The 27042-nt window shown below is 35.6% G+C and overlaps 2 protein-coding genes and 1 pseudogene across 17 annotated transcripts; all 3 read left to right on the top strand.

The window, feature by feature from the left end:
* The first annotated feature begins 501 nt into the window (after positions 1-501).
* Positions 502-17283, top strand: LOC110810062 (phosphoinositide phospholipase C 4-like). Of its 15 annotated transcripts, none has more exons than XM_088214186.1 (8): positions 518-2439; positions 2845-3041; positions 3798-3914; positions 3997-4570; positions 4731-4849; positions 13800-13949; positions 14029-14112; positions 16930-17283. In XM_088214186.1, the coding sequence occupies exons 1-4, from the start codon at positions 2104-2106 to the stop codon at positions 4034-4036; spliced, it is 690 nt and encodes a 229-aa protein (XP_088070312.1). In that variant the 5' UTR covers positions 518-2103; the 3' UTR covers positions 4037-4570; positions 4731-4849; positions 13800-13949; positions 14029-14112; positions 16930-17283. The 15 variants fall into 15 exon arrangements, 14 of the variants coding, with proteins under 14 accessions (XP_088070312.1, XP_088070313.1, XP_088070314.1 ...); XM_088214187.1 differs by having other exon boundaries at positions 16918-17283; XM_088214188.1 differs by lacking the exon at positions 16930-17283 and having other exon boundaries at positions 3997-4229; positions 4335-4570; positions 14029-16277.
* Positions 17284-18780: 1497 nt separating this feature from the next.
* Positions 18781-19804, top strand: LOC148268987 (phosphoinositide phospholipase C 5-like; annotated as a pseudogene).
* A 2934-nt stretch (positions 19805-22738) lies between these two features.
* LOC110810060 (phosphoinositide phospholipase C 1-like) lies at positions 22739-27042 on the top strand. Of its 2 annotated transcripts, none has more exons than XM_022036112.2 (9): positions 22739-23957; positions 24298-24494; positions 24587-24722; positions 24798-25010; positions 25208-25416; positions 25605-25722; positions 26237-26389; positions 26484-26564; positions 26644-27042. In XM_022036112.2, exons 1-9 carry the CDS (start codon positions 23646-23648, stop codon positions 26944-26946), a joined length of 1722 nt encoding a protein of 573 aa, XP_021891804.1. In that variant the 5' UTR covers positions 22739-23645; the 3' UTR covers positions 26947-27042. The 2 variants fall into 2 exon arrangements, with proteins under 2 accessions (XP_021891804.1, XP_021891803.1); XM_022036111.2 differs by having other exon boundaries at positions 22743-23957; positions 26484-26570.

Here is a 27042-nt window from a genome sequence, read left to right as displayed (position 1 = left end):
CCAATCGGAAGACAAAGTAAATTAATAAAGAAATTCTCTTCGAGTGAGAATAAACTACAAGATTTTAAATTCACTAATTGTCTGCCTTCCTTACTGCTTGGGAATGGTTTAAATACATAAAAATACAATCACAAACTCCTACTTTTAAGCAACTAAAGATAATGGAGGAAATGGAATAGTGCAGAAGTTGGCCAGAGATCGTGTAGGTTGGGAGTGTAGAAGTTGAGCGGGAGTTGTGGGGGTTGATCCTGGAGTATTGATTGTTTTCTAAGGATTCCTTTTTTTTTGGGTTGCCGTTGGGATCTTATGATCCTATCATTGCCTCCTCTTTTTTTAGAACCTTGTCCTCAAGGTTCAGGTACCTTTGGTCTCTCCGTTCAACTAGGTTTCGCAGGATCATCATTCTCTTCCTCTTTGTTGCCTTCTAGAAGTAATAGTTGGAATCGACGTTATCTATGGCCGAAGGTAAACTTTTCGTCACAGTGGAAACACAGATCTTGTGCTCGCCGACACTGTGCCTCTTCCCAAGATAATCGCTTGGGAGCTGCGACTGTTTCTGCTAGAGCTCGCAGAGTCTGGTCGGATAGGGAGCGCGATCGTGGGTCGGGTTGATTCCGCCCGCCCTAGTCGAGCCTACCTTGACAGCCCAACTGTTCCTCGCGCATGCAGGCCAGACTTATTGCATCCTTCAAGGTCCTAAGCTTGAACATCCTTATCCCTTCTGTTATCTCGGGCTGAAGTCCGCCCATGAAGGTGCCAATTAAAGCCTTTTGGGTCCACCCGTGGACCCGATCGCCAATCCGTTCAAACTCCTTTTGATACTCTCTCAATGGGCCGAGCTGTTTAATTTTAGATAAGGCCTTATCAAAGTCTTCTGCCTCTGTTGGCCAAAAACGTACCCAAAATTCTTTTACAAATCCGGTCCATGTCACCATTCTTCCTTCTTCTTGATAAGTCCGGTGAAGCCATTGCCACCACTGGTTGGTTTCGCCCTCTAGGTGGAAAGAAACTAGTTGGACTTTCTGCTCTTCGAGAATCCCTTGATACTCAAAGAATTGTGCGACGTGGTTGAGCCACTCGGTCGAGTCATCTCTGAAGAAGATGGAAAATTCCAACTTGGCGAGTTTAGAGAAGAATGGCTGTTGGCCATCGTCACTTCGCTCAGCTCCTTCGTCGCGGCTTAATCGTGCTCCTCCATTTCAGTTTGGGGTGTTGCACCTGGAGCCCTCACGATTGATTAACAAGGTCTCCGTTATTCGTTTGAGGGTGTCCTCCATCTGGTGCAACTTATCCGCGACTCCTAGCTCCATTCTACTTAAGCTATCTTGCAACCCCCCCATGCTTGCTTCGAGTTGTTCAATCATCTCCTTATTAAAGATGACTCTGATACTAATTGACAAGTTCCAGTTAGAAGCCAAAGTAAATTAATAAAGAAATTCTTTTCAGATAAGAATAAACCATAAGATTTTAAATTCAATAATTTCATGTCTTTCTTGCTGCTTGGAAATGGTTTAAATACATAAAAATACAACCCCAAACTCCTACTTTTAAGCAACTAGAGATAAATGGAGGAAATGGAATAGTGCAGAAGTTGGCTAGAGATCGTGGAGGTTGGGAGTGCAGAAGTTGAGCGGGAATCGTGGGGGTTGATCCTGGAGTGTTGACTGTTTTCTGGGGATTCCTTTTTTTTGGGTTGCCGTTGGGATCTTATGATCCTATCAGCAGCATTGTTGCTACATAATATATATGCATATATATGTTTGTACATATATAAACTGGTATACAGATTTACTAATCGGAAAAAAAAAAAAAGTAAACGCGCAGAGAGTGGTTGAAAATTTTGAAAATATTAAGAAAATGTGGAACCTCATTTCTGCAATGAAGCTTCCCATATATTTATTTAACGGCGGGATCTTTTGACCATAGGGCAAGGCAGATAGATGCCTCATCTGCTAGGCTTTACTTATTTCGCACTATTCATCCATTGCAAGGAAGATTAGTGGACTAATCTCTAAGTGCCTGTAATATCCTAGTTTGTTGGGCAGTGGACCTGAGTGACGTTATCGGAAAAAGTTGCAGAAGCGCACGGGGCGAGAGACAGAGATGGAGGCAGTCGGCTATAGAACGAGGGGCTTGTTCAGAGGTAAACTCCGAGTGGCGGAAGCGGCCCCACCGGAGGACGTGAAGGAGGTGTTTGAGAGGTATGCACAAGATGGGACCGAGATGAGTGTCGAGCAGCTCCGGCGGTTTCTGGTGGAGTTCCAAGAGGAAGGCGGCACAACGCTGGCCGAAGCCAAGAGGATCGTCAAGGCCGTCCTGCAGAGGGGGCATCGCCACGTTCCTAACTTCACTAGGAAAACCCAGACCAACATTCTCACGCTCGATGACTTCCATCGTTACTTGTTCTCTGCCGATCTCAATCCCCCTATTGGTGATCAGGCGAGTACTTGTTTTGTCTTGTGTTTTTCTGTTTGGTCTCTGAGAATTATGGAGGAAAAGTAAGATGAAAGGTCCGGGTGTGTTTATTAATGTTTTTCACGAGCTTTAAATCTGAGGAACTTCGTGATTTTTATGCTAGTGGAGAAATTGGCATGAAAAAGATAGTACTTTTCTTCTTAAATTACCATGCTCCAGCACCGAATCAAACAGCTGAGATGATTAGGCATATAAACCGGCAAGTATACCTGATTAACTACATTTGAGAATTAATGATGGATTTTTCCTTTTCTATTCATTGATTGTTATTTGTAGGTTTAGAACTTGAGCCATTGTTGATTTCATAAACAAAAGATGCATACATTGTTTCAAAGGGTCTTGATGTTCTACATAGGGTGGTAATTTCAGGTCCATCATGATATGACAGCTCCTCTGTCTCATTATTTTATATATGCTGGCTACAATTCTTATTTGACTGGAGACCTGCTCAGTGGTGAATGCAACGACATCCCAATCATATTTGCACCTCGGACAGGTGTGAGAGTGGTGGAGCTTGATTTATGGCCAGACTCTACCAAGAGCGATGTCATTGTTTTTCATGGAAGGTAACTGGTTCATAACTCTACTTGTAAGATGAAATTGAATTAGCTGACAAGTAATGAAGAAAACAATTCCGGCAATCTACAATTGTTTAAATGAATGTGGAGGGTGTGATGTTCACAATTTCTTTCATGTTGCTTATGAAACTTGGATCAGTTAATACCTGTCACATTGAGAAAAACTCATTTCTTTCTGAGAGGGTGAAGTTTCTATTTTATTGTAAGTAAAAAGATGGGACCAAGTTGAATTGCCTTTACATGAAGACTGTAATTCTGTTTGATTTCACAGTGGATGCAACTTTTGGTTACCAGGTTAATGGAGCATAAGGTTCTTTTCAGAAATTATGGTGGTTGAATCTTAATCACCTTAGGCCTTTTTTCCATGAAAATGTTTGTATCTACGAGGGGAACCAGGAGCCCTCTCTTTCAACTTAATATGGGGAGTTTAACTCGGGAGACGACAATTTTTTATTAAAGACATTTGGGGTTGCTGATCCCTGTTATTTTAGTTGAAGTCTATCCACCAGTGAATACTCTTGAATCTTGATTGAGATACACCATTTTAAACTTGCATTTCTTCAGAAAATTAGTATTCTCATAGAAGGACCTGTAAACTATTGAACAAAGAACAGGGCGGGAAGTATCCATATATGGCTTCTGGATTCCAGGTTTTTCTCACTTACATCGTTGTCATACTTGTGTTTTGCAAGATGTTTTAAGTAATTTCCTTAATTTTGTTTTGTCCTCCCGGAAATCTCTTAGATCGTTTTCCAAAGTAAGTACCTCGACAACTCAAGTGTCACTCATCAAGTGTTTGAGATCGATTAGAGAGTTCTTGAAGACCATCTCACCCAAGATCTTCAGGCTAAAGTTCATGAGGTTGTTTGCTTCTTCTATGAATCCTGACCATCCAGCTTCCTTTGAACTGTATTTAACTGATTGGAAAATTTTACTTCTGTAGAGGTTGCTTGGAACATTTGGAGATATGCTTTTTTCAGTAAAAAATGGATAAGAATTCCCTTCACCAGAAGAATTGAAGCACCGGATTATCATTTTAACTAAACCTTCAACAGAGTACCTCGAACAAGCTAATATTAGTTACCAAAAAGGTAACTCTCAGAAGGAAAAGGCTTCTGATCATGATGTATGAGAAAGAAGCCAGAAGAAAGAGTTGATCGGGAGGAGAATGAGGAGGTTTACTGTAAACTAAATGAATTACATATTAATTCCGTGGCTAAACATGGACGAATCTGCATATTATATGATGTTCACCTCATGCCTTATCCTACTTCCCTACAGGGTGGTAGTAATATGGATGGAATCAATCACAATAATGAAAATATCGAGGGCAGTGATTCAGAATCGGACTCAGTAGTAGTATCTGCATACAAGTCTTTGATTGTGGTTCATGCAGGAAAAGCCAAGGGTGCCTTGGAAGAGGCACTAAAAGTTGAACCTAATAAAGTTAGATGCCTTAGTCTGGGCGAACAAGCTCTTGAAAAAGCTGTTTCGTCTCATGGTGCACTTGTTGTGAGGTATATGTTCATGTTTGTTTCTTGTTTGAGGCATATCAGATCATGTACTCAAAGTTTAGATATTCTTGAGCTTTTGTTATTCTTCAACGGATTAACGTTCTTCGTTTTGAAATTTTGCCTAAAATTCTCATATGATTATTGCTTGAAATTATTGTCTTAGATATACTCGAAAGAATCTTTTGAGGATATATCCAAGAAGGAACCTGTTTAATTTATCCAACTCTATGTCGCTAATTGGTTGGATGCATGGAGCTCAAATGGTTTGCATTTAACGTGAAGGTTTGGCCTCTATATCACTTCTTTCAATCTCCCAGCTTATAACATTGGACAGTATGCATTAAAGATATATACTTAATTTTGTTTCGGTATTTGTGTGCTTTTTAAAATTTTTTGCTATCCTTTTTAAATCAGAAATATATTGGACATTATTATATTTGGTTCAGTTTTTAGTAGTTCCATATAGTTTCCTGTTACATGTCTTCCTAGGACACTTGGCTTACTCGGATCTAGTGATATAATTGTAATAATACCTTGGGCTCAAGAACTACTAGCCTTCAAAAGTTCAAGTCAAGTTGAGACCTTGTATGGAGTTCAACAATCTCATTTCCTTCCGATGTGGGATTGGAGTATCACAATTTTGATCATTTAAATTTTTGATGTCCTAAATGAAACTACATTACAGACCACAATCACAAATTACAATAAAAAAGCTTACAAAATCCAAGATTGCACTAATATGAAGTCACTAAACTAACATATATTTTGACACTATTTGTAACGTCATGAGCTCAAGAACCATTTAGCCAATAATTTCTAATTCAAATTAATGGCTATTTGAAACTTAATCATCATATATATTTTTGATGTATGATTGAGGTATCACAATCTCAACTACTGAAATCTTTGATGTCTTTATGCTACAAATGACAATTCGAAAGTCCACATAGTCAAGGTCACGTTAGCTCAGGATCATTGGATAAATTACAACAATCAAATTCTTATTGGAGCAAAGGCGATGACCTCTCCACAACAACATTAGTTAACCAAATTTTTGATTTTGTAATTAAGCAGGAGGAGAGAATGTAGTGGAAAATACCCTATCTTGAAAATTTTTTATTGGTGCATTCAGATTAATCTCCACACTCCAACTCGATTTTTCTAATGCCATTTTAAAGGAAATTGCTTCATCTCCCACCTTATTGCAACATCCGTGTTGGTGTTTAAGGACAATCAGCATGCCAAGGAGGGTGTGGGAGGAGAAATTTTACAACAACTATAGCCACATTTTGGAAAGGTTTACAACCACAAGGGGACCCCAACACCATCAAAGACTCGTCGGTTTTGGACTCCTCTTCCAAGTCAGTTGGGAATTAGAATTTTTTGTTACGATTCTTCATTTATAAGAAATATTTAGCTTACAATTCTTCAATGAGGACTCACTGGGTTTTAAATACCACTTATAATGTCCTGTATCTACTAACCATTAACCCAACAACTCTCGTATTTAAACCAATGACCTCAAAAACTCAATATTAAGTTGTTACTCTAGGTGATTTGAGCCCTTATGTGGAGTTTGACCATCATGTATCTTTTCAATATGAGATTGAGGTATCACAATCTCTACCACTCAAATAATTGATGTCTTCATCTCATAAATCATAATCTATAGACTCATAAGATATAAGAATCTATCAGTTTATAGTTACTAGAATGGCACATCTTTTTATACCCATTTGTAAACTTATCAAGTTCAAGTATCACTAGCCCAACAACTTTTTTTATCCAAACCATTGGTTTTCAAACTGTTAGTAACGAGAGTGACTTGAATGATATATGGAATTCAATAATTACATATCTTTCTGACGTGTGATTAAAATATCACCAATCTTCATTAATGAAGTCATTGATACTCTCATCTCCAAATGTTCACAAGATCCAAGATTGTAGCAGCAAAAATCATTATGGTGGTACATGTTTTAATAATAATTATCACGCTTTAGTCCCAATAATTATTGACCTAACCACTTTCAGACTCAAAGCACCTATTTAAAAAACTTAACTCAAGTTGTTAGTAATCTTTATATGAAACTCAACAATCACATTTTTTTTCTGGCATGAGATTTGGATATAACGACAATTATTTGGCCTAGACTTTTGCATTATTGTTGGTTAAGAATTGCATATCAGGTTTTCTTTAGGTTTGACAAGGAAATTACTTACTTTGATCTTAAAGAATTGGAAATCTAAATGTCACAGCTTGTATATATATGCTATGTACTTCGAAAGATGATTAAACCATCTAGCATATGCTCTGTGCTTTGAAAGATGATTAACCATCTAGCAAATTACTACTTGTCAAGAATGGTTTGATATATATTATATTTAATATAACAGTCCTATATATACATGTTTTCTAGGACGGAAAAGAAATAGACAATCAATTATAAATTGTGTAATTTACCTTGTACTTTTTAACCTAATTTATCATCTCTTTGACACTCCTCAAGTTGGAGAGTCCATTCCCAACTTGTCGATAAAATATTGTAATATTATATTGTTTAAGTATTTAGTTAGCACAACTGTTAGTTGAGAATTGATAGGCAAGTATGGAGTATATATTAGATTGCTATCAAGTTTTTTTTTTTTGATAAAATATTTATCGATCTCGATATATTTGATCCAGTCGTATTGCACCCACTTGTAAGCGGTGCTTATGATTGACTTGTGATCAAAGTATAGATGCGTGGGGTTTTCCCACTTGATTCTGGGGTCTTTCAAAATTTTTTTTATCTATAATAATTCACATACTTATTGTGCCATTGTCCGAAATTCTAGTTTTACACTTGATCTTGCAACTACATTTTGTTTCTTATTTCTTGAAATCATAGTAGTTGTTTGAGTCCATACAATGCCTTCTTTAGTTTACATGCCTTATTTGATCATGCTTCGTTGTCAAAGTTTGATGGAATATCCATGTAGATTTCTTCTTTTAAACTTTCATGAAAGAAAATATTTTTTAGGTCAAATTATTGTAGTTGTCAATTAAAGTGGACAACTGATGAAAATAAGATTCGCATAGTATTCATCTTGGTTACTAGTTCGAATGTCTCTTAGTAGTCTATCTCATATATTTGTGTATAACCCTTTATCACCAATCTCGCTTTATATCTCTCGATTGTCCCATTTGCTTTATATTTGATTCTACGAGTCTATTTGCATCCCATTGGTTTCTTGACTCTCAGTAAATCCATCATTTCTCAAGTTTAGTTTTTTTCAAGTGTCTTCATTTTCATACACAGTATTTTTTTCATTTTTAATAGGATAATATTTCAAATACTATGTTAGAGATAGAATCATTATTTAAACTTGTGAGAAAATTTCTATGAGTTGATGAATACTTATCAAATGAGACGCACTGTGAGATAGAATACAGATGATGATTAGTGCATTTTCTTGTACTTTTATGAAGTGCAGTGTATATATCATTATCAAATTGTATAAATTTTTTAGGACTTACCTCAATTCCAAGATTAAGGTCAAATTTTTGGACCAATGTTGGCTCAGTACCTGGCATCTTTCTCCTTGTATACACCTGAGAAAACTTAGAGTCTGGTGTGATCTCTTGAAATAATGAATTTCGAAGGTTCTCTTGTGGTAATGAGTTTTTTGGTAGGTTTCAAACATTTTTTTGTGTTGATGGTTTTAAAGTGTGTGGTAAAGGTGGCAGGTAAAAACCTGTTAAGAATTCTAAATTATTATCTTCCAATATTGTCTGCTCTTGAAGATAAGATTAGGTGAAATAGAATTCTTATCCAATAAATATGATGTTCACAGATACATAAAATTTTTAGGTGGGTAGGTGGTAACATTTGTATCCTTTTTTAGATGATCAGTATCCTACAAATACACATCATCGCACCAAATAATAGGCCAAGCTGTGGGGGAGAAATGCAATTCCCTTAACTAATTGGTAAGACCATGTGATGTTCGTGATTGTTGTGACTACTACAAGGTACTTTGGTTCAGGATTGTGTGTGAAAAAATGGATTGTTTCGTAGTGCACAAGATAATAAATTTGGATCCAACAAATATGAAGTATCCAGTTGTTCAACATGTGTTCAGACATTCAATCCAATCGGCATCAGAAAATCTAGTAGGCTATACAGAGGAATAAGAGTATGGTTTTAAATGAAAATCAATAGTACCATGAAATGTAGGAAGAATATGCTTTATGGCTTAAAGAGGGGTCTACACAAGATCTTGTATGAATTGACAAACCTGATTAATAGCCAAACAAATGTTTTGGTCTTGTAAAAGTGTGGCACTGTAGAGCACCGAACAATGCTCTGTGTGATATAGGATCAACTGTAAGAGTACTAGTTCCTTGGACAACTTCCCATGAAGCAGACACAGGGCAGAAGCGGCTTGCAGGGTTCAAGGCCATTATGTCACAGCAAGCCAAGGGATGTTTTAATGTGCCAATAATTAGATCCTTTTTTATATATAAAAAGTATAAAGTATGTGTTAACATGGTACGAAATGAACGGAGGTACCACCAATGTACAAAAGCATTTACATAGAAGTTAATGTGTCATTGACATCTCCATCGCTAGTGATATCATGACTTAGTATAATCGACCCAAATAAATGTATTCACCTATCTATTAGTCTATTAGTACTACTCTCAATGCTATCAAAAACTCTGTTATTCCGCTCCTTCTAAATGACCCAAAAAACAATCAAATGAATAATATTTTTCATATTTCTTTTACATAAAAACCATCTCATGCCCAAATCTCCTTCTTGATCAAACCCGAAATAACCCAATTAATCCCTAATAAGCCATAAATCTTGCACCATAAGTTATAAGCAGTAGGACACCATAAAAGTAGGTGGTCACTCGTCTCCTCAGCCTTTAGACAACATTAGCAACTGTTAACAATGATCCGGCCCATGTTTTTCAATCTGTCCAGAGTTAGAAATCTTTCTCAGCACGCCTCCCACACAAAAAAAAGCAATTATGGGAGGAATTTTTGACTTCCAGATGAGCTTTACTAAAAATTCCAATCTGTTCTCAACTCCCTTGTCACTTAAATATTTGTAATAAGAAGAGACATAAACTTTTCCATCATTTTCCACATTCCAAACAACCCGATCAGCCTGTCAGAAATTTGCTGTGCATCAAGACACTTCAGTAGGTCTTTAAATTTTTCAATCTCCCAATCATTTAAATTTCACTTTACATTAATACACCAGACAATATTTCCATTTATGACCCTATAAGCCTCCTCAACTGTCATTTTAATCGACTTGGCATTATTATAAATTCTCGGGAATCTCCTCCTAAGACACCCATTACCAACCCAGTCATCCCCCCAAAAGTTAATTATGTTGCCTCTACCAATTTTCCATTTTATACATTGATGTTCCTCATTATTAATATTTTCCTCTACAGACCACGCCTATGAGGAAGTTTAATTCGGCCATCACTATTGTCGTGCAAGTGCTCACCCCATCTAGATTCAATAATCCTTCTCCATAGTCGATTTTCTTCCCCCCAATACCTCCATAACCAATTAGACCCCATTTGTTTTGTGTGAATTGGAACCTCTAATGCCCAAGAAAAAATTGAAGTTTCGTTTATAGCATATTACAGCTTCAATTGGTTAATCAATGTATGCAAAAGAGCTTGTGAATAAGTTGACAATATTATATCATCAACATATGAGAGAAGCAAGCCCAAAACCTGACTCGTAGATAAAAATAAAGGCTTATAAAAAGAAATGACGCAAACTGATAACATCAAGCTTGAGGAGCTTATTTAAGACCATCTAGGGCCTTATGTAGCTTATGAACACAATCTTGATGATTGTCATCCCCAAAATACTGAGTCTGGCACATATCGACTATTTCCTTGAGATGACTATTTAGGAACATGTTCATAATGTTTAGTTGATGAATCAACCACTAACTAATAAGAAAGTGGGAGAGATGAAACATGTACGGAGGATGCCTTCATAATGTGGCTATATATCTTGGAGTAGTCAATCTCTCTTTGTACAGGGTTTGAGCTGGAATTTTCTAGTTCTCCATCTTTATCTTAAGTTGTTTCCGTATGCTAAAATCGGTGGGGCTTTATTAGAGCAAATCTTGAATAGACCGTGATTTAGAGAGGAACATTGGAGAGTATAGATTTGATTCTTCATTTATTGCATGCTGATTTTCAACTTTTACCAAATTTATAATGTTTGTTTTGAATCAAAGATAACTCTCCTTGACGCGGGATGTAGAATGATTACTTCACATATCAAAAACACCTCGATCATGAATCCATTATATTCAACAATTCAAAACTTAATTACTTAAAGTAAACCCTCTCTACTCACAATTAACATATTGAAAGGTTATCCAGGTAACTAGAAAAAATAAAAAAAGACACCACGGCTTACCCGATAAGTCGATCGCAATTTCCCGCTCAACGAAGTAGTCTGAAATTCCTACCTTGAAGACACCGGAAGAACTCTTAAAATTAGCTATGCTAATTTAAAGCAAAAAGTTTAATTTGTTGAATTCTAAATATGTGTGTTTTACAGCCAATGGTGAAGCCTTTTTATAGGTTTTCACCTAAACAGTTTTTTTTTTTGTACAGGGAGAGGCAAAAGGCAAAAAAAAAATTAAGAAATCGTCATACACATTCAAGACCAAGAGACACCCATAATATCGTCAGTGAGGAGCTGTTGGAGATCATTGGACACTTAAACATAAGAGTAGAGGCTCATTAGTAGAGAGAAGCTAGCATTTGCCAACCAATCAGTGCATTTATTTCTTTCGCGATAGACATGTTGGATCATGACCTATCAATCCTGCAATAGTAAATGCTTGATCTCACGAACGAGGGCGGCACGCGCATTAGTGTCTTAATCCTCCTTAATAAGTGACTGCACTGCCAAAACACTATCTATTTTCAAAATAATATTATGGAACCCTGCATACCAAATGAGTTGAAGGCCATCGAAAGCACTCCAAAGCTCGGCCTGAAGAACAAAGCGTTGCCAAGCATATGTCAATCTTCCTGCTGAAGCTTCTCAGGCAAGCACCATCCTCATCCCTAATAAGTCCATCATAGCATGCGAGATTGGTAGCAGCACAATAAGCAACATCAGTGTTCACCTTCCACCAACCCTTGGGAGGTTTCTACCAAGTTATAAGTTCTTCCGACCTGTGAGTCATACCTGAAAGAAAACAAAAATTCATATTATTAGCCATGAAAGTATAATCAGTCATGAGGGACACATCTTTACCAAGCTCATCGATGCTGCTCTCACTCTCTTAGAAAATAAATTTATTTCTATGGTTCCACAAGCTCCAGCAAGTAAGGTCAAATATCACTCTCCAATTCTGAAATGTCTTGTACCAGAGTCAATTGTTTTTGAGGTTCAACACGAACCACTCATCCACAGTACCACATAAGAACATTTATTAGGTTTCAGTAGGTATGATCTTCAACCACAACAGTTTAGCCACACTGCAATTACGGAGGACATGATCCACATTCTCAATAGGGTCGCCACACCTACTGCATTTCGCAGTATAGGACATGTGACGTCAGTATCTCTCTCAATTTGTCAAGAGCTTCCCCTTAGCAGCCAACCAGAGGAACGTATGCGCCCGTTGAGCACCTGAGCAATGCCAAATGTCTCTCTAATTCCTATCCGCCGGGTGCCAATGATCGCTCTCCAGTAGGCCGTAAGCCGAGCTAACCGAAAAGAACCCAGAGTTCGTCATACCCAAAAAGCAGGAGTCTGGGATCTTGTCATCTCTAGGGGTTGGTACTGCAGCCATCTGGAGCAACGTGCCCATCGGCAAAACCTGGTGTAGGGCTTCCCAATTCCATTGGCCGGACAACACCACGTAGTCCTTGACACATTTATGGAGATTCTGCTCATCAATAGGTGCAAAAGCCAAAAGCTTAAGCGGCCCCAAGTCCCCTAACCAACAGTCTTCCCAAAACCCAATATTTCTCCCCGATCCAATGGACCATTTGATGCCAACTTGAAGGTCCAGAGATGATTAAGGTTGCGCCAAAGATGGAAGATGGTCCCGTCGGCTTGTAACTCTGCGATTAGTCAGGCCATCTGTACTTGTGGGTGAAGATCTGGACCCATAGTAGATCGAGCTTCGCAACCATAGCAAAACCCAATTTCATCAGAAAAGCTTGGTTTTGCTTGTGGATAGACTAAAGTCCGCCTCCCCCAAGATCGTAAGGTATGCACATGTTAGTACAACTGACAAGATTGATCACCTAAACAGTTTTTTAAAATACAAATAATTGAAAAATAATAAAACAAAACTCTATCTCAATCCTTATCTTAAAAATACTAATTAAATATTATGAGGGATAGATTTATATTAAAATAATAATAAATAAAATTAATAAAATATTGCAGTATTATCACATGTGATTTTTGGATAAAATCACATATAAAATATGCAAAAATGAGTCCTTTTCTCAGTCAGGTTGCTGCCAAGCATGCCTCATGTGCGAGAGGCATGCACGCCAAGCTGCAGGGGTGGGTGCAGCTTGCGCACACGCAATTCGTGTCCACGTGCGCACGCGGCTCTTCGTGCGTGCGTGCCTTCCCTGGTCGTGTCACCTGCTCCTGCAAGTGTGCGGTTGGGTGCTCCGCACACATGCGTGGCCAAGCATGCAAGGAAAGGACTTCCCGCACATCCTGCCTGCCTCCTGCCCAAGCCCAAAAATCCCTCAAGTGCGGGTTCTCCTTGAAATCCTGCAAGCACAGGTAATTCCTGATATTCACATACCCGCTCGCATAAGTGTACCCGATAGGCACCCAGATCCACACGAGGTCCCAGACTTCCCGTAGAGGTGGAATTCTCGGGCCTAGCCTCTCCTTTGCCATGAGGTCCAATGACTTTCTTGTCTCAGTCACCTTTCGGTTCTTCCTCTTTTTCAATCGACATCCAAGTTTAGTTACCGATTCCTGGCCTTGGACAAGCCCTTCGGGAGTGTTTACCATACTACTGCGTAGTCGCTTTGTATCCTTGGGGAAGCAAAACTGCTCTTCATTCTTTATCACATCACTCCTGATTAGATATAAACTTCATTCTTCAGTATGTGAATCATGTTAGTTTATTTTGCAAACTTGTTTTTACATGCATTATAATAATTTTCTAGTTCCAAAGTTAGCAAGCTCATGTCCAATGGCAGGAGTATGGTAGAAACCTTTGGTTGATGCATGGGATGTTCAAATCGAATGGAGGGTGTGGCTATGTTAGAAAGCCTTGGTCTCTATTAAAATTTGGTCCTGGCCAAATTTCTTATTTGAAAGCAGAAGTGCCTGTGAGGAAAATTTTAAAGGTGAGAATGATTTCAAAATTTAAGAAACCATTCCCCACTTCTCCTTTTTTATTTGCTTTGCTATCTTGTTACTTGACAGGTGAAAGTCTACTAGGGAGATGGTTACCAATTAGATTTTAAGCAGATTGGCTTTGAGTCACCTCCACCAGATTGGCATGTTAAGGTAAGTTGCCGTCATTAACTATCTTTTGAAATAATTATGATATCTTCATATGTCAGGATCTTAATCCTGATTTGGGTGAAATTGAGGAAGAAGGAAGAATTGCAGCAGAAATAGAGAAGATAAGTGAGAAATGAGAATTTAGAACAGTAGTAAAGAGAATGCAGAGTCGAATCTGAGTGACGATTGAGAATTTTTGTATTCGAGATGTTGATTAGTTTCTCAATACAAACGAGAACCTTCTACAAATACCCTCTTGGCCGAATAACCTAGAATCAACTAACATAAGAATAATAAATGAAAATAGATGTTGAAACAGTGTAACAAATACTAATAACAGAGTAATTAATTTTAATTAATTGAACTAACAGTAATGATATGTTTAAAACTGGCACACCCTTCTTAGCTCTGTTTCTGCCACTTCTTTCTTAACACCCTAATGTACTGCATGTATTGGCTGATCCTGTCATTACCCTTTCACGTAAATCATTCTTGACCTTAATGAAGTGTAATAACCAGAAATCAAAGAGCAAAGAAGATATATTAAGCAATCCACCCCCATTTTGAACTCCCCATTCCATTACACTCCACCTGACAAGTTTAAGCATCTGCGATTCACAAAGGTGACATTTAATATGTACTCAAACATCTTTCCAAGAGCTCAATGGAGGTTGTATTCCAAATTGAAATTGTTTTTGGAAAACAATCACCTTCCACAAATGGAGTTTGGATTTTAATTGAATTTTCAAACTTCATGAGACTCTGCAGTTGTGGCATCCTTTCTTCTATTTGTTGTTGATACTTGTCGTAGATGACGCGTTCTCAAACAATACTTTTGGTTGAGGAACTTTGACAAATACCGTAAACTCATTCATCTAGCCACCTTCATTTCCAACCCATTTAACATGCTTTGACTTATTTTCAAGTTTATCCATCTTCTCAACCATCTCATATATTGCAGCAACCTCCACACTATATCTTTTAAATTAGATTTTAAGTTTTTTCCACATATGAAAGCATAAAAATCAATAATACATTTTAACACTTCCAAATAAATGGTATGATTGGTTGGGTGGTTTGTAGTGGTTAAATTATTTTTTTATTTTTTTTAGATTTTTCAAACTATCGATTTTGTAATTTTTAACAGTTGAAATTTTTTTTTTTTTTGTTTTACCCTCACAATTATTTATTATTTATCATTTTACTCTTATCCAAATTTTATTATTTTTTATAATAAATCTAATTTATAATTTTAAAAAAAAAATTTATTAAAAATTACAGTTTAAATAATTTTATAAGTTAGATGAATTTTTTTTCTTATATATTTTTATTTAATATTACATATAATATAGACAAATTGATAATTTAATTGAATATATAACCATATTATTCTATCAATTCAAACAAAATAGTTATCGTTAACATACATTACTATACAATTTTCTTAAATATAGTATAATTTGGTAATTACCATCGTGTGCAATTACCAAATTTTACAGTACATTAATTACTCATAAAAAAAAACTAACTAAACACAGCATTAGGATTTGGAGGGGGGGAACGTGTTTTTCTTTTAAGTTATGATACCATGTGAAAAAATATGTATTATTGAATTAGAGGGTCATACAGAGCCTTGGAGGTCGCTAAAAAGAGAAAACATAGAGAAGATAATGATAGGAAGGGTGTTGATGGGGCTGGTGAAGGCATGTGGGAGCTGCTTCGGAAGCTCCAGATTGATTAAGAAGAAAAAACAATTAATTAAAACGTATATAGGAGTTGGCATATTCCTGCCCGTGGATTTGATGACTAGAAAAGTGAAAAGAGAGGGGGGGCCTGAAAGAAAGAAGGAAGATACCTTAAAAATGCTTAAAAGTGTGCATGTAGATACATATATTAATGTCCAAAGAAAAAAGTGGAGGGGTGTTAAAAAGGAAAATTCTTGGAGTTGGATTTGAAATTTGATTTGGGCCTTTTGTTTATCCTTCTTGCACAAATGCCCAGGCTCAAAATTGGTTAGGTGCATAATCTAACTACCTTGATATCCCTTGAAGAAGACATTGAGGTTTTGGATTTTGGATAAGGAAAGTTGTAATATCTCGATCTGGCATGAAGATAAACAATCTTGGACCTTGTTCAGAAATGTGAAATTGTCAAAAAAAAAAAACAAAACAGGGATCCACAGAGCATCATCAAATGGGATCCACGTGTACATGTATATAGAGTTTGTATATATACGTTTATATAAAGGCATTGTATAGAATGAAGGTTGGTAGAGAAAAACTTATATGTGCATAAATGTTTAAAAATTAATATGCAAATTATAATTTATTTTATTTGTTAGTGTAAATTTAAATAGAGTTTATCTTTTAATTAGATTTGATTTATGTTTCTCTTTTAAATATCATGTAATTAGTGAGAGTTTATCTTTTAAAATATTTGGTTTATATTTATTTTTTAGATAATGGTATCTTATTTTTAAAAAATTAATTTATATGTAAACTTATTTAAAATATGCATTAAGTTGTTAATTTTGTAGAGTTAATGAAAATTCGAGTGTTCTTCACTTACAAAAACTATAACAATAAATACTTTCTTTTGTATTAAAAAAAAAAAAACAACCAAAACAAAAGAAAACCCTTACTGATGTTTCTTTAAACAGCAGCCTCTCTATCTTCTTTGCTTCTTCATCTTCATTCTTGCTTGTAGCTTTAGATCACTCTTCACGATCTTTCTTAGATAAATCTAATAAATATATCAAATACTAAAGATATCACCTGTGTGTATTTAACTTTTAGTCTGGAATGCAAGTTGAAATTGCAGGTGCAGTTGCAGACCAGGCAACAAAGACTACCAAGATTTACGAGTATAGCTAGACTCTAATTTGGAATGAAGAATTCACATTTTCGTTGACTGCTCCTGAATTTGCTTTACTTTTTATTGAAATTCATCAATCCAATTTGCCAAAGACTGTTAATCTCAGGGTCCAAAATTGGTTGCCTGTATCTGAATTGAAGAAAGGCATTCATACATCTCTGTAATAGGAAGAGACATACGTACCCCTCAGCAAGGTTTCTTATGCGCTTTGAGTTCGAGTTTGCATCGTGAGAGCATCTTTGTTGATGTTTTTATATTTTTCTGCTATTTTCTCTTTGTCAATCACATGAATATTTCTTCCTTTCTCTGTGTTCAAAACAAATGAAATTTATTTAGACTATTTTATATTTTATTAAAATTGATAAAATTCGAAATATTTTATTTTAATTTTATTTAAAAATTATTAAGGAGAAATTAAAACGAATTTTATAATTAAATTAAATCTAAATTTTTAAATAATAATTTTACCATTATAAAATTTATCTATTAAACTTAAATTTTTTTTAACTGCGTTATTTTTGACATATCAAAAAATATTTTATACTTTTTTTATCGTATTATTAAAAATTTAAGCATATTTTTATTTTTATTAAAAAAAATATAATAGCTAACATAATTATTTTAAATTTATATATAATAGATACTGTATTTATTCTTCCAAAAGTGACTGGAAAATTGTCAACATCTATCTATTGGCTTCAGAAAAACAAAAAATGCGGACCATTTAGGGTTCTATTTGTACTTCACCTGAAAGTAACTTCGGAATATATAGGGAATTCGTTTAATGATAAAACAACGAAAAAAAGCGACTTTACAACAAACAAATTCGAATAATATATATACATATATTTCTAATTCAATTTGCAGATTTGAAGCTAATGACTGTAAGTAATTTAGCTACTTAAATGTGAATCACATGCAGTTAGATGATTATAGTGAAAGATTTTCTGGGTAATCTGTAGTGATAAATATGTCTTATATTTAAATTAGACTATAACTCTACATTTTTACATCTTATAATATGTCTTATATTTAAATTGTATTATATCATATGTGTAGGATGCTCTAGATATCATACATATATATATAAACTAATATTCAAAAGTTGACTTTATTCATTACATGAAAAACTATTTATAATATTATAAGACATAAAAGATTTAGAAATCTAATTTAAATAAAAATATAGAGTTATAATCAAAATAAACCTTATGGTATAGAATATTAATGGCAGAAAAATTATAATATTAATGACAGACACAGATTATGTTATATATATATATATATATATATATATATATATATATATGATATATTTATCCCTTTAATCTCAAAGTAGCTTAGAGAATTCATGAAGCAAGAACCCCTACCAGCAGTCTAAACATCATTCAAGTTACATTTTATATATTACGTATATGTAATCTATATGTAATATCACGATCTACCACCTGCAGGCAAACAATAAAATAAAAAATAAAAGTGATTCCCTTGACTAAGTAGACTTCAATATGATTTTCATTTCTGCCTATAAAAGATATGAGAAAGAATTGAATACATACATATACACAAGGGATTGGTGATTAAACAAAGTATACATATAAAGGGGAGCTAAGTTGATTATAAAAATGGAAGATCATATCACAAAATGCAAAAATTGGAATATGTTATTAAAATTAAGCAAGGATCATGGAGATTTGAAAACGGGGCTTTACTAGTAAGTTAATTAAGATCACTGAACAAGCGCCACCAAGCGATTTGAAGGCCGAATTTCATGAGTATACAGGTGGTGGGACCGACATGACGCCGGACCAACTAGGCTGGTTCTTGGTGGAGTTTCAGGGAAGAGATCATGTATTGGAGGCCGAAGCAGAAAAGATAATAGAACAAGTCCTGCAAAGGAGGCATCATATCGCTAGGTTCACAAGACGTAGTTTCTTCACTCTTGATGAGTTTTTCCATTATTTGTTCTCACCAAACCTCAATCCACTAGTTACTGATAAGGTAAACACATATTTTTCTCTTGTTTCTTACTCACATCTTTTGTTTAGTTGCTAAGAAAATTGTTTCCAGGTTCATCAAGACATGACTGCTCCTCTTTCTCACTATTTCATTTACATCGGACATAATTCATATTTGATTGGAAATCAACTCAGCCGCAAAAGCAACCATATACCTATCATAAATTCGTTGAACAAAGACGCAAGAGCGATAAAGCTTGATTTATGGCCAAATTGAACAAAAGATGATGTTCATGTTCTTCATGGATAGTAAGCAGCATTGTCAGTATATAATATTATATACATACATATGTGTGTATTATATATATTAACTGGTATATAATCCATTGAAGGATCTGAAATGCATGATCTTTTGTTTAGGACATTAACGTCTTTGGTGGAGCTAATCAAATACTTGAAATCCATCAAAGAACATGTTTTTACTGCATCTAGATACCCAAAAATTTTAACTCTGGAAGACCATTTGAACCCAGATCTTCAAGCAAGAGTACCTCAGGTAACTTTAAACTCGTGCATTTAGTGTTATGTTAACTAATAAAGTAAAAATTCTTGCTTGTAAATGATCATACAAACCTTCAAAGATATGGTGTTATCTTGAATCTAAAAGCCTAAAAGAATTCCCTTCCCCAGAAGATCTCAAATATAAAATTATAATATCGACTAAGCTACCAAAACTGTACCTGGAACCTAAAACTTTTAGTAAGAACAGAAAGATTATTTCCGGGAAACAAGACAATTCTTGTAAAAGTTCAGGGTTAAAGGAAATGAAAATATTGAATTATAACAACTACAAGCGGAAATAATTTAGAATTTGGGGTTTACATTCCTTACACAGTAACTTAGATGTCCAATAACGTTACAGGAATATCCCTTTTACAGCAATTTATAGTAATGGAATAAATGGTTAAAGAAAACGAAATAAAAATCCTATGAGGTTAATCTCCATTGGGCAACTCCAAGGAGGTCGGGGAGGTAAACTTTATTCGCAATCCTCCTACTGTTCAAGATTTAGATCTTAGTCTTCTTGATGTGAAATAGTTAAATAGGGAGAATAAGTTACACTAACTCAATAAAAATATCACAATTATCACATATACGGAGAATCAGAGATTGGTAAAAAATCATAAAACAACCAATGGAGTCATCTACTTTCTTAAATAAGTTCATTTAATATAAAAATCATTATTTCATACTTACTCTCGTGAGTTTTCAAAACTGACCTATGAAGATAATAACTCAAATAAAATTGTTATTTCATATCCAAATGAGTAATAATAACAACTTACCTTCTTACCTGCTTACCAGTATCTCTGAGAGCCCACAGGGATCTCCCCCTACGCGTAAACCTAATATCTAAATTATCGATTAACTGGTCGTTCCCATACCCCTCTGATAATGGGCGCCAAATATTTCACTGTCTCAATACTCTGTCCGGTATAAGTGTGAACTATACCTCCCAATCTCTTCTGGTATGAGATTTCTCAGCCCCGTTCAACTGAGGTAATGTTCACAGTAGGGTTTTTCTATGTACCGAATTCATCCACATTTTTCTATGGTACCCAGTAAGTCTTTTACACATATATTTATATCATCAAATAATTACCAATCACATACCAACATCTCATTTTATATTTATAGATCAACAAAACAGTATTTAAGCAGATAATATAAATTTATACCTTAACAATTAAGAAACGTAATTAGAATATTTATTTCAAATCAGTTAACAAATAAAAATAAACAGTTAAGTAATCAATAAACGAGAAAGCAATTAAACCAATAAATCAAAGTACATGTGGTGAGTAAATCGAACGACCTAGCAATAAATGAATAGTGCAAATAAAATAAGTAATTACATACTGACCAATTCCGCTTCCACTGCTGATCTGTAATTAATTTTAGAATTTTTCTAATTTTTATGAAGTACAATATTGTTGATTATTAAGGTTCAATTTACCATAACAGAAAAAAGAGTGAGAGATTCTTACCCCGAATTGGTGCCCGAAATACCGTACTTTTCATTACGTCTCTTATTGGTCCCCAGATTTTCTAAATTTTTTTTAAAAAAATTAAAATATTCTTTACGTATCCAAAAATATCTCAAAATATCAAAATAGGCGTTTTAAAATTTTTTGACCAATTTAGGGTTCTGGCACAGCGTCGCTGTCGTGTTTCGGCGTCGGCTCCACCGCTACAGTGGCAGTTCCTCGCAATCTGGCCGTTTTCAACCAGTTTAGGCCAGTTTGACCGATTTTGCATAAAAACCTACAAAAACCAAGTTATGAGACCTCTATTGGCGGAAAAATGCAAAAACCGAAACCCTACCGGCGAGGTGTCTCTGGATGCGGCGGCTCCGCCATTCCTCATTCGCGATCAGGGTTCTCTTTCGACTAACCTGCACCAAAAAAGAACAAGGAACACAATGGTCAAAAAATCGTGGGAAACGGGAAGCGGGAAGTGGGTCATTGGAGGGGCTTTTGGATTTCAACCTTGACGGCTCGGCCGAGCTTCACTTGTGTTTTTCGGCCCACTCGTCGACCTTTCGGCTCCGATATGGGTATAGAGAGATTCGGGATTAAATTTCAAGTGGAAAGGAGGAAAATCTTATCTTTTCGGTATCGGCAATGGCTCCAGTGCGGTGGCAATAGTGGTCGGTGTCCTTCTCAGACGTCTGGTTCATTTCCTAACCGCCCTTCTTCTTTTTCTATGGTCACTCCTCTGTCAGCTAGGGTTTTTGTTCCCTGCGAAGAGGAGTTTAAATACTCCTCTCTATTCGATTCAGCCCGTCCGTTCGAGTCGACGTGGAGCGAGAGGAATTGTTCGATCGTTGCCTATTTAGGTCGATCACGTGGGCGAATCAGAACCGTTAAACATGATCAATCTCATCTGTCCAATCGCATCTGAAGAGAAAACATATCTGTGTTGTTTATACGTGCGGGATCTGATATGGACCGTTGGATCGCCTAAGCACGTGGATCGCCCGCGTGACATCCCGCATAGACTCGGTGTTAGTGTGTCCGTCACGCGGCATGTTCTGAGTCGCTGTTACCGTTAACGTGGCCGTCCCACGTAGTCATATTTTTTCTTTTTACGATTTTACTCCCTATTTTTAAATTTTTTTAAAAAACACTCCCCTTATTCACAATTTCACCCTTTTTTCTTATAATTGTTTTCAATCTCATACTTAATCCATTTTTTCTCAATAGTTTCACAAAAATAAAATAAAGTAAAAATTAATTTATTTTAATGTACTTATTTTATTAATGTAGAACTTATTTAAGACCTAATTTCAAGATCTGGGTGTTACAATTCTGGTGATCACTCCACGTCAGTCATAAACAACTTGTTAACGAGAATACACGCATAACATCCCCTAGTTTTTATTTCTTTTGTTGACGTCAATATATCAAACATAATGGAGCATTAATTTGTACAACGATTTCCAGATTCACGCAGAAGAATTTACTAAGGATATACCCTAAAAGTACTCGTGTTAACTCTTCAAATTGCAATCCAATAGTTGGTTGGAATCACGGAGCTCAAATGGTTGCATTTAACATGCAGGTTTATGTCCTGTCTTCTCTTCTATTATTAGCCAAATTACCTTTATGTGACAGGTTCTATATTTTTATGTTATATTATAAATATTTGTCCAGTATTATACTGTACTGCAGCTTATGTTACCTAAATCGATAATACGAAATTCTAGATTTCTTAATTTTGGTTTCAGGGGTGGCTGATGATAAAAAGATAAAGAAAAAAAGAAAAAAAAAAGGGTAGTTGGACACCCGTTTGGAACGGGGAAGTTACATTTCCATTTACAGTTCCTAATCCTGCATTCTCCGCCTCAAAGTTCACGACTACAACACGCCTGGGAAAGATGATTTTGCAGGCCAAACTTGCCTGCCTGTCTCTGAATTGAAGCCAGGTATCCACGCCATCCCTCTCTTCGACCGTAAGGGAGACAAGCTTGGCTTAGTGAGGCTTCTCGTTGGCTTTGAAATTTGTTCTAGGTAGATTATTTGGGTATCTTGAGATTCAGCTCTGAGGAAGACAAGAATATCGTACTTTTGAGAAATTTTTATAGTAAACTTAGATTCATCCCTCGTATAGACTAAGTTTCCTTAATTAAACTTAGTAAATCCTTTTTGCCTTTTACGATTCTGTTTTCTATTTGCTTGCTAATTTATCATATAGCACAATCATATACTTCTAGGAGAAATGTTCCATATCATTAGACCCTCATAATATCAATTCAGAGCTTGAATAATTCTTTTTAAGATTATCAAAAAAGAAGTCCATTAAATTTCAAGATTGAAAATCTTGAAAAAGAAACAAAAAGAAAATAATAAAGAGACTTGTCGTACTTATAACAGCCAGATATATTCTCATATATCAAATTTGATGAAAACAAAAGAAGAGAATGTTAACCAAAGAAAGAACAACAGTCTGATCGATGCCATGCCTTCTTGTCAAGCAAAAGTAAAATAATAGTTTCATGCGAACATATTCTCTAATTTTGCCTAATGAATTCATATATATAACCAAACTATATAAATATATAAATATATGCAAATATGTATATGTGTATATATATACCAGCACCAGCTTGAAGGGTCTCTCTAGCATTGGCCCTACAATACAATGTCCAGGGCAACTTACAAGATCTGCTTCTGTATGAGAAGAATTTTCAAGGTCAGGTTCCGTGAGACTCCAGAAGCCATTGAGAAATTGTTCCACAAATACAAATCAGAAAATGAGTTTATGTCCATTGATGATATCCATAGATTTCTGGTTGAGGTTCAGGGAGAAAGGGATGATGCAGAAAAAAAGGAGAAAGCACAGGAAATCTTCGATAAATTTAGACACCATGTTTTCCACCGTAAAGGTCTGAATCTTGACGCTTTTTCTTCTTATCTCCTCAGTGATGACAATTCTCCTCTCCTTCCTCCGCAGGTAATCTTACCCAACTGAGTGTACGTATGCATACTTATATTAGAAGTTCAATGAATTCCAAAAATCACAAAGTTGTCAGTTCACTTGAATTCTGCTTTCTTCAATTAGAATTTTTGATAACTCAATCTTGATCACAATGTTTAGTAGTTTACAAGGTCCATACAATTAACAATTATAAGTAACATTTAATCATGGTTACTATACTAAGCATAAATTACTGCTTGGCAAGATGTATACATATATATATATATATGGTATCTTATTGGATTCAGAAATTGCTTAGTTCTTTATTCCTCTTATATACATATATATTGATTTTGGAAGATGTTTGTGAATCTAGGTGCATCATCCGATGGACAAACCATTGGCTCATTATTTCATGTACACAGGCCACAATTCATACTTGACAGGAAATCAATTCTGCAGTAGAAGCAGTACTGAACCCATTATAAAAGCTCTAAGAAGTGGTGTAAGAGTTATTGAGCTTGACCTGTGGCCAAATGCTGCAGGAGATAAGGCTGAAGTCCGCCATGGCGGGTACCAAGCTAATTAAATTTATTATTCTGTTGAGCGCTACTGTTTACATGAAAGATTAGTCCTAATTACTAAATTCTTTTCAATAACTGTAGGACACTGACTTCTCCAGTGGCTCTCCAGAAATGTTTGAATGCTATTAAAGATCATGCCTTCGAGATTTCGAAATATCCAGTTGTGATAACCTTTGAAGATCACTTAACTCGAGATCTTCAGGCTTCTGTGGCAAAGGTGAGCCTGAATTTTTGTTGCTGATCTTAATAACTATATGACTTTTTTACATAGTTCTAGAGTGTTTAATTACAGCTGGTGGCCAAAACATTTAGAGACATGCTCTTTTGCCCAGGAACCGACAATATGAAAGAATTCCCTTCACCCGAATCATTGACAGGGAAGACAATGATTTCTACAAAACCACCAAAAGAGTATCTTGAAACTCAGGACACAAAAGAGAAAAGGGTCACGCAAAGGATGAAATATACAACGGATGAAGAATTTCCAGGAGATTTGAAGGCCCAAGTAACATTGCATCTGATTCAACTCACATTTGATTTGTAGTTTCTTCCTATTTATAATTCTAATATGCATTTTCATGTTAAAACTAATATGAAAATAGAAGTTGATCAGGGAATTGAATGAGAAATTTGTCAAACCGAACTGGGTAGAAAATATCCTTTTAATAGCATCCTTAACTTTCAATTTCCCATGTGAAGCAGGATTTGGCAATAGAAGAAGCACACATGCCTGACGAAGATGAGGATGCTGCTGCTCCTGAATACAGGCATTTAATTGCCATTCATGCCGGGAAACTGAAAGGGGGATTACAAAACTGGCTCAAAGATAATCCGAATAAAGTTAGGCGCCTCAGCTTAAGCGAGCAGGAGCTTGAGAGTGCAAAAACAATACATGGAAGTGAGATAGTAAGGTAAAATGAAAAGTATATGAAATATTCTACCTAGAAGATCCTTTCTGAAGAACACGCGATTAATCAGCATGCATAATAACTTCTGTATTAACTGAAATATCAATTATCAGAACAGACATTATCTGAAAATGTCCTCTTAAGACTGATCTAAGGATATTAACATTTTATTCTGAATGATCTTCCTTAAGGTTTACTCAGCGTAATTTTCTGAGGATATATCCAAAGGGTACAAGACTGGATTCATCTAATTACAATCCCTTTATTGGTTGGATACATGGAGCTCAAATGGTGGCATTTAATATGCAAGTAAGATGTCTCTCTGGATCAAAGGGGTGCAGCTACTCATAAATTTCTCTTAGTGATCCCACTCTTCTTGGTGGCCCTTCTAAAGACACTTTTTTTCTTTCTATCCAAGCTACTTTGTTTTGTCCAAATTATTTCTCTTTTTGTCTAACTGACTTCCTTTTTTTGTGTCTTGAGAATTTCCCATTTATGAGTATAAGATCCTCATCTATAAATTGAAAGATCTAAATGATTACTTTACAATCAGTTAATAGAATAATAAGTTTTTGAATCGTTTATTTAAAAGAAAAAATTGAAACCTTTATATTTCAGGTTTGTAGGCTATCAAACTCCATGGTCTTTACAACACATTGATACAACCTTTACAATTCTTTTCTTGTTAAATCTTTACAATCATTTTCTTGATGAATCTCCATTTTCACTTACTTAGGAAGTAAGTAATTTCTTCAACCAAACTCGAGTATGTCTTCTTCTGCATCCAGGCTTCTTCAACTCTTTTTCTTGTGTTCTTTGACAGGGATATGGGAAGTATCTCTGGATGATGCAAGGAATGTTCAAGGCAAATGGTGGCTGTGGCTATGTGAAAAAACCTGATTTTTTAGTGTCAGTTGGTCCCAATAATGAGGTCTTTGATCCGACTAAAACGTTACCAGTTAAGAAACTTTTGAAGGTGAGCCAACTTGGACAATACCCTCAACCACACAAGCTCCAAATCTTGATTATTTAGTTGCTGAACACATTCTGTTTTCTCCACATGTTCGCAGGTGAGAATCATCTTGGGGAAAGGATGGGATGTGGATTTTTCTTGGACACACTTTGATCGATTCTCACCACCAGACTTCTTTGTAAGGGTATGTCAATACTGTACTCTATATTTTCATTACAAATGCCAATTGTCTATAAGAAAATGTATGCTGTGACTAGGTTGGAATCGCTGGAGTTTCAACTGATGCAGTTATGAAGTACACAAAAGTTATTCAAGATGAATGGCTGCCAGTGTGGGATGAGGAGTTTGAATTTCCCCTTACAGTTCCTGAATTGGCATTGCTTCGTATTGAAGTCATTGAGTTTGACACTTCTAGAAAACATGATTTTGGGGGACAAACATGTTTACCCATATCGGAGTTAAGAACTGGGGTAAGAGCTGTTAGATTATGCAATCGGAAAGGAGAAGAATATAGTTCTGTGAGACTGCTTGTGCACTTTGGCTTTGTAATTTTTTCTTAAATGTTATTGAGATGGACTTCCAGATTCTGCATTTACTATATATGTTCTTCCTCTGTGTTATCTTAAACCTAATTGATATAAAGCATTTTGATCTTC

Source organism: Carica papaya, chromosome 2 (genome assembly GCF_054855325.1).
Source record: "Carica papaya isolate Zhongbai chromosome 2, ASM5485532v1, whole genome shotgun sequence".
NCBI lineage: Eukaryota > Viridiplantae > Streptophyta > Magnoliopsida > Brassicales > Caricaceae > Carica > Carica papaya.
This window is presented reverse-complemented; position numbering and strand designations above follow the sequence as displayed.